Source organism: Nicotiana attenuata, chromosome 5, assembly GCF_001879085.1.
Source record: "Nicotiana attenuata strain UT chromosome 5, NIATTr2, whole genome shotgun sequence".
Taxonomy (NCBI): domain Eukaryota; kingdom Viridiplantae; phylum Streptophyta; class Magnoliopsida; order Solanales; family Solanaceae; genus Nicotiana; species Nicotiana attenuata.
In genome coordinates, this window is record NC_031993.1 from 29,682,101 (window position 1) to 29,690,843 (window position 8,743).

The 8,743-nt window shown below is 36.1% G+C and overlaps 2 protein-coding genes across 2 annotated transcripts; one reads left to right on the plus strand and one right to left on the minus strand.

Moving 5' to 3' along the window:
* On the minus strand, positions 357–1,163 carry LOC109226087. Its single transcript, XM_019390891.1, has one exon. It carries the CDS (start codon positions 1,161–1,163, stop codon positions 357–359), a length of 807 nt encoding a protein of 268 aa, XP_019246436.1.
* LOC109225580 (putative serine/threonine-protein kinase) lies at positions 5,750–8,619 on the plus strand. Its single transcript, XM_019390292.1, has 6 exons — positions 5,750–5,860; positions 6,460–6,592; positions 7,013–7,128; positions 7,210–7,420; positions 7,522–7,759; positions 8,016–8,619. The coding sequence occupies exons 2-6, from the start codon at positions 6,520–6,522 to the stop codon at positions 8,065–8,067; spliced, it is 690 nt and encodes a 229-aa protein (XP_019245837.1). The 5' UTR covers positions 5,750–5,860; positions 6,460–6,519; the 3' UTR covers positions 8,068–8,619.

Genomic DNA, 8,743 nt, shown 5'->3' on the forward strand with positions numbered 1-8,743 from the left:
GTTCTCGTCCGTGGCCGAAGTTGGCTTTTCCTCGGTCGCTCATCAGCTCCCTTAGGTGTCCTTGGTGAAGCATGTTCACCACTTCTTGCCGTAGGGCTATGAGTCTTCGGTCTTGTGACCCCGCTCCTGATGAAATTTACAAAGGGCATTCGACTTTCTGGTACTTGGGTCGGACTTCATCTTTTGTGGCCACTTCACCTTCGGGCCGAGCTTCTCTAGTGCGTACACTATTTCTGAAGGGGAAACACAAGAATTGTGAGCAGATAAGAGTGGAGGCATACCTCTTTCATTTTGCTGAGTCCCTGTATGCGGCCTGGACGACCCTTCTGTATGGCGAAGAGATGGTGGGATGGCCATTATGACATATGGTTGGTGCCTATCCCGGTTGAGGCGGGACCTGAATGGTCTCTTCGGCCGTCATTACGACGGTCTTTCCTCGACTCCGTTTGGACTGACGTTAGCCGTTGGGTTGGTCCGTTGAGGTCGTCCTCTTCTGCTCTCACCTCGGCGTAATAGGCGTGGAGAATTTCTTCCCAAGTGGTGGGAGGATATTTCATGAGCCTTCTTAACAACTTTCTGGTCGCCTTCGACCCATTCCTGTTCAACCCATTTTGGAAAGCTACCACCGCCATCCATTCCGATACATTTGGCAAGCTCATTCTTACTATGTTTAACTGGACGAGAAAGTCCCTTAGTCCCTCGCCAAGCGATTGTCTGACGACGAATATGTCATTCACCCTGGCCTCCGCCTTCTTAGCCCCAGCGTGGGCGGTGATGAACTTGTCAGCCATTTCCTTGAACGTCGTTATTGAACGGGCTGGTAATTGTGAGTACCATGTTAAGGCTCCCCCTGTTAATGTTTTGCCGAACTTCTTCAGCAACACTGATGGTACCTTCTCTTTTGAGAGGTCGTTGCCTTTTATTGCTGTGATGTAATGAATGATGTGATCTTTGGGGTCTGTTGTGCCGTCATATATCTTCAAATATGGTGGCATTTTTAAGGTCTTGCGTATGGCATGTAGGGCTGCCTCCTCGCTGTACGGTTGTTCGACGAACCAGCCTACGTCCTGTTTTGGTAGCAGTTTCGGGGCACCTGGTATCTTATGAACCCTTTCTTGATGCTCCCTCATTTGGTTGCGGGGCGCTTTGTTCTCGTTCTCCATTTATTCCATTTTCTTGAGAATGGTCACAAGTGCGTCGTTACCTGCATCAACAGCGGTGTGAGTGTTACCTGTTGGGAGAGGAGCGGGAGCAGGTTGCTCGTTGGCAGTTGTTGTGGTATCCGCTTGTGCGACGCTTCTATTCGCCCCTTGAGCGGGTTTGTCGAGTGTGTTATTTAGAGTACTTGTCAACCACACCTCCAGTAGTTTTTTCACTATTGGTAGTGCTTCTTCAGTTGTGGACGTGGAGGCTCCCCTTTCGCGTGAAGCGGTTAAACTTCCATGAGGGGGAGGTGAGTCACTCCGCCTGGGTGTAGCGCTCGGCTTCACATTCTCCTCGTCTTCTCTGTCAACCTCATCGATGGTGTTCAAGAGGTTGGCAGTGACGTCCACTACTGCTTTCAGTCTTTCATCTCCTTTTCCTGCCATTGTTAGTTTGTGCAAACGAGAAAGATGGCTGCTGTCGTTTTTTATATCTTGAAGAAACTAAAATTTTAACTAGAAACTCCCAACAGACGACGCCAAATGTTTTACCAAAAAAGTGTTAAACCTTTTCTTAAAACGAATTAGTGAGAGAATAGGGGGTGAATCCTAGTTAAATATAATAACTACTAGATATGAAGACTTAATGTATTAATAATATAGGATCGTGTCCAATAATATTGAATGCCGCTTAAGAGTGCTCAATGATTGTCAATGAATGCAATAAAGAAAGCCAACAATAAATGTAGATAATGACAATAAATGTAATAAGGAGGAACTTGTCACCCAAATGTTAGATGACTTGTTTGATTCTCCTTCCTGACAACAACGTGGGGATAATATAAAATAAAGGTGGACAAAGGATCCTTGGATCTTGTGAGTAAAAGATAGATGTTGAATAGTGGAATCAGCGGACAAGACAACCTTTGTATATTCTCCGTAGTCAACCTTTACAATGTGTTCTTATCCCGAAAGTGAAGAAGATCCCTTTTTGTTCTTTATCTCTTCCTATTTATAGGGGATATTCCTAAGAAACCCTAAAAAGTACAACTGAGAGAATATCCAATGGAATATTCCTCCTTTCTATTCTAAACTTATTCTACCGTTGCTTCCGTACATTCTTTCCTTGACCTCGGCACTAATCCTTCCTAAGACGACTCCTCGTTATTGTGCCGTGGTCGGCTTAATCCTCGACCACGTCCATTTGCAATTATTAAGTTCAGTCCAAATTTTGACCAATACAAGAACAAAAGCGGATATAGGATTTTAGGTTCAGCACTGTGATGAGGGATGACTTTGGAGTATCAGTCCATTTACTTCTCTTGTTTGGCGATTAGTGTAGGCTTAGAATCATATACTCACTCCGTTCACTTTTACTTGACACGTTTTGACTTTTCACGCCCCTTAAGAAATAATAAATGAAGTGCATAATTTACCATGATACACATATTAATTGATGCATATTTTATTGCATTTGAGAAAATGCTTTGAAATGAGTAATAAATACTGTGGGTATAACAGGAAAAAAAATTATCTCCTCTTGATATGCGTAAAGTGACAAGTAAAAATAAAAATCTATTTTTAATATACATGCCAAGTAAAAGTGAACTGAGGGAGTATATTGTAAAAATATATATAAACATAATTTAAGGCCGTGACTACACTCGCAGAGCAACTAGCTAGTCAGTTAAGTTATTTAAGCAAGTTAGTCGGTGTCCATGTGCTGGTAGTTTCTATTAGTAGTAGATTACTTAGAATAAGGAATTTGTACACTCTTCTTCTATACTCTTAGTTCCGAATCATTAAATGAAAATTGCACTAAGTTACTCTGTTATACTCCACTCTTCTTATACTTCACTTTTCTTGTATCATGTTCAACTTAATATGTTCACATCATTTGTTGTTTCTATCGTTGCTGGATTATTGAAGTCAATAACAGATTCACATACTTGCGAGGTGGGAAATGCAGCTGAAGTCAACTGTGGATATCGAAAAAGCACAAAAAAAAGTGATGATTTCGAATGTGAATGTATTTATTCAGTGACCCATAACACTGAATTCACTTATGACTCACTCATCCTAATTTCTTTAATCTTGAATATGCGCTAAGAATGGGATATACATTTTGTCATTTTACGTTTGCAGAGTAGTCTTGTCTTTTTAGGATTAGTAAGGGAAAATCTCCATTTCACCCTCACCAACAGAGGTTAAGTTTTAGCTACTACTATGGAAATAGCCTAACAAGTACGTACTATTTTGTATTGACTTTTAATTAGACATGTTTGGATTGGGCTTCGGTATATCTGACACTATGATTTAACAATCTTGAAAGTCATAAAACTTTATCAGATAAATTCGTTTACCGTCACCAAGTTTCATTTTGCTATATATGGTAATTAACAAGAGCTACGAGTTTGATGTTTTACGTATATTATGTTGTCCGAATAAAGCATGTTGAAAGTGTAGGTATGCCTGAAGCAAAGCTGCTGTAGTATGACTAAAGGACAATTTCAGTACTTAATGGAATAATTCTTTTCCTGATTTCGGATAATTTTTCTTTTTTGGGAAAATGACACTGTACAACCCCTCTTAAAACAATAATAATAAATATTTATTTTTTGTATATATATATATATATATATATATATATATATATATATATATATATATATATATATATATATATATTGGTCGTTGCCTCTCTGCCCTATCGGGGTAGGGGTAAGGTCTGCGTATACATTACCCTCCCCAGACCCCACTTTATGGGATTTTACTGGGTAATTGTTATTGTATTCTGTACGTTATATACAAATTTTATGCACTTTTTCAATCACTGAATATAAATAGTTTTTAGTGCGGGTTAAAAGTTAGGACACCCTTCTTTTGTGGGTCAATGTAAGTCTCCATAGTGTTTCTTGAACAGTGGCCATTAGAGGTGAGATGTCAGTATATATGTTTTTTTCTGTGGTCTTTCCGGGGAAACATAAATAGAGTAGATTTTAGTAATTTTATTACTGTTTTCTATGAGAGCAAATTTTTGCTATGGTATTAGCATTTTATTTATTTCTTTTGTCCCATAAAGAAAGAGCAGCTATTATTTTGCTTGTGCAGCCAACCTTATCTCCTTGTCTTTTCCATTTTATTCTTTTCTTACTTCCTCCGGTCCAAATAAGTAATTTTTTGGTATTTTTTTTGTGGTCCAAAATAAGTAATTTTTTCAGATTTTAAGAATGAATTAATTATTTTTTTCCTACATTGCCCTTGGAGTAAATAGTGTTGGAGTATGATTATGTGAGATAGTAAAGGTTAATATGATCAATTTCATTGCTAATTAATGCTAAAAGATGGATTTTTTAATCTGTGTGAAAACATTCAAAAAATCACTTATTTTGGATCCGAGGGAGTATAAAAATACTAGACGCCAAAATATAGTGAACAAGTGGCTTAACACTAAATTATCTGTTGAATGATTAGCTGGAAAAAAGAAGAAGCTAGATAAGAAGTCTTTTTTTTCCAACTAGATAAGAAGTCCAACATGAAGATTTCTCATCGAAAAAAATTAAAATAATACTTTTATTCACTAGCCAAATAAGTAAACGTAGGATTTTGAACTTAATTTTTACTCACGTGACACTACTACTATTTAAAGAGTAAAATGATAATTATAATTCATCAATATAATTTTTTTAAATATTTTAATTATTAACTAGCGCTCCATTATTTATGATACTTTTATGTAGTTTTATAAATATGTAAATTATATTTAGACTAGTTTAAGGAAATTATGTCTGAATTAACATTATGTGCTTTAGACATTTTTTAATAAACTGGAACAAAAAATTTTAAAAATTGAATTTATTATATTTATTCCGTGGATCTGCCTCATAAATTGTACTTCATCTGTTCCAGTTTATGTGAACCTATTTTCTTTTTGGTCCGTTTCAAAAGAAATGACTCCTTTCTAAATTTGGTAACAGTTTAGCCTAAACTAATTACAATTCTACCCGTAATGAGAAGCTTTTATAACCACACAAATACTCTTTGCCCCTTTTTGACTTATTTATGCTATAAATTCCAAAAGTATTTTTTTTTCCTTATACTCCGTACCGAGTCAAATAGATTCATATAAATTGGAATGGAGGAGTATTAGGAGAAAAGCTTAAGGAAATTATGTCTGAATTCACAAAATGTGCTTTGACATTTTACAGCGTCAATCCTAACGTTTACCATTTGTCCACATTTTCCACGTATAAAAAGGCAAAGGTGAATTATTTTCAGAGCTTTACTGCTTTGCTAATGACGTGCTAAAAAATAATCCTTCTAGTCCAAAATAAGTGATTTTTTAGTCTCTTTTTGTGATCCAAAATAAATAATTTTTTCAGATTTCAAGAATGAATTAATTATTTTTTTTCTATATTGTCCTTGGAATAAATAGTGTTGGAGTGTTTATGTGAGATAGTAAAGATGAATATAGTCAATTTCATTACTAATTAATGTTAAAAGATGGATTTCTTAATCTATATGAAAATATTTTAAAAAAAAAAAATTCTTATTTTTTGAACGGGAGGGAGTATAATAATGGCCTGCAACTCTTTACTCTTATTAATTAATGGTCTAAACCAAACTCTTCCTTTCCCAAAAGTCAAAACAAGATTTTCTCTCTCTACTCTTCATTCCGCCCACGCCTTTCTGCTGCTGGCTGTTGGCTGCTTCAACAAGTAATTCAAATATTTATGCCCTTTTCTTGAATTTTCATCTTTTTTCTCTTGTAAAAAAATTAGCTATTTTACTTGAAGTGATCTTTGAGATTTTTGCGCTTCTTGATTTGTCGATCAGGTTAGTGTTTTCTCTCGTAGCGGATCTAATAACTTAGAATTAGTGGATTTGGAGTACGTACGTTTATTCTATCAATAAAATTTCAATTTTGTTCGTATGGTCCGAGCTTAAAAAAAGTGGTTCTTAATTGATCTGCTGAGCTGCTTTTAAATCATTACTACAATTAGTATATTTGTTATTAAAAGGTTCATTTCTATATTTGGAAACTGTACTTTATTTTTTTATATGGTACGTACTTTCATTTCTTAAATCATTTCTATATTTCTTATAATTTTTTTTTTTAAACTTTTGATTTTGTTGTAGCTGTAGTTATTATTATCTGTTCTTTGTTGCCATGTCCACTTTAATTTGTCTATATGTATTGTTATAGTGATGAAAATGTAGCTTCTGAGCTGTAGGTTCAAAATTATGCTTGTTTGAAAATCTTTTTAGGTTTTTTTGCTGAAATGAAGTGTTAACTTGTTGCTTTGTCATGTCACAGGCTTGGCTGCAGAGTTCTTTTTTTCTGTGAGTTGACCCTAACAGCAGAAGTGTTGTAAAAATGGCTTGTTTTGGTTTCTGCCTAAGAGGGAATGCATCTCCCACACACAACCATCTAACAGAAATTGATGAAGGTTGAAATTTCAAATTTTTATCAACTCTCATTTCTCCTTCTTGTAACTGTTCCCAGCTTCTTTAGAGTTATAATTAGATATTCTTTGCTCTCCTTAAGCATGGAAAGGCATTGCCTTTTCCATAGGTGATTTCTCAATAATGATTCAAGTAGTGATCAATGAAGTGAGAGGAGAACCATGAGGTTTTAGGTTCAAATCCGAGTGGAGGCAAAATAATACTAGGTGATTTCTTCTGATCTGCCTAAGCCTTGGTTGGCAGAATTACCTGGTACCTATGGTGGTGGGAGGTAGCAGGTACCCGGTGGAATAGTCGAGGAGCAGGCAAGCTGGCCCAAACACCATTTTCATTAAAACATGATTTTAGTTGTTTTTTCATTCAATACATGTTAAGATTCCTCACTAGATTTCGAATTGTTGCAGAAATTTCAACCATTGAGAATGCAAGGGTGTATCGCTACAAGGAATTGCGGGCTGCAACTGAAGATTTTTGCCCTGTAAACAAAATAGGCAAAGGAGGGTTTGGTTCTGTCTACAAGGTATTTTATTCTCTACGAAAAGATCTTCAGGTTTTGCAATTGCATTCAATTAGTAAGCTAACTTTATATTCTAATTGTTAGGGGAGGCTAAAAGATGGAAGATTGGCTGCTATTAAGGTACTTTCTGTTGAGTCGAAACAAGGTGTAAAGGAGTTTTTGACAGAAATAAAGGTGATCTCAAGTATAGAACATGAAAACCTGGTGAAGTTGTATGGCTGTTGTGCGGAAGGGGATCATAGAATATTGGTGTATGGCTACCTGGAAAATAATAGTCTTGCTCAAACTCTGCTTGGTCAGTTGAAGTCCTTTGTCATTGTTATTTTTTAACTTTTTCTTTTTCCTTTTCTCTGGTTTGTACTTGTGGCATGGATAGTAAATATTGCTTACTCACAGGTGGTGCCCATAGTAGCCTCCAGTTTAGCTGGAAAACACGAACTAAAATATGCATTGGTGTTGCACGAGGACTTGCATTCCTCCATGAAGAAGTCCAGCCTTATATAGTTCATAGAGACATTAAAGCAAGTAACATCCTTCTCGACAGAGACCTGACCCCAAAGATCTCAGATTTTGGTCTTGCTAAGCTTATTCCAGCTGATATGACCCATGTTAGCACTCGTGTGGCAGGAACTCTGTAAGTTTACAGCTATGCTTTTATATTTTCTTAAACAAAATGCTTTTGGTGTATCCCTTGGTTTGGTGAATTAGATTGAATATGCCATTCAGAAACGATGGGGAATGTTCTGAGGTAAGAACTCCCAAAGAACAAGATGATAACTACTAGTAACAATATTTTTATTTGGGGAGCTTACATTTTCTCACTAGACATTTTATATGGCTTTTATTCAAGCTATTGCTTCCTTTAATACTGCTCTTTACATAATCTTCAGGATCTCTGGGGGGATATACAAGATCAACTTGTCTAATGTGACATTTCCTTGATGGACAATAAATAGATACCAAAGTCTGTTAAGGTTTCAATGCTAAGCTGGCAGTATCAAGTGGTACCTAGAGAGATCAAGCTGATATGGAAAACTAGTCCTCTTTGTATCTTTTGGACTATTTGGCTAGAGAGGAATAGGGCATGGCTTGAGGGGAAAAAGGAACATAATTTTAGAACTAAAAATAGATGTTTACGTAATCTTTACTTTTGGTGTAAAAGCAGTCTGCTAGTTAATCTTGATCAGTATATGAATTTTCTGGATTTATTAGGAAGAAGGATGTAGTAATTTGCTTCTTTTTGGCTTCTGTCTGAGTGATGTACTAGTTTGTACCATCTTGGTACTTTATCAATAAAATCTTACCTTATCAAAAAAATAAAAATAAAATAAATAGAGTCTCACTTAGTTGGATCTAATTTGACGGTGTAAGGCGGAGGAGGGTCTGGCTTGGCTAGAGTGGCATCTTTAATATTTAATGTGGTATCTTACCAATACTTCCATACCTTTTGGCATAGAAAGGTTAAAATATGTGCATTCAGAAACCAACACCAGATCTGGAAAAATTACCTATTTCACACTTTGAGTCTGTGGAAGTTTATTTTTGAATTTACTGTAGTTACTTAAGGTCGTAGTGGTAGACGGGTGAGGCCCGACAGTTCTAATAGGTTTTTCAACTT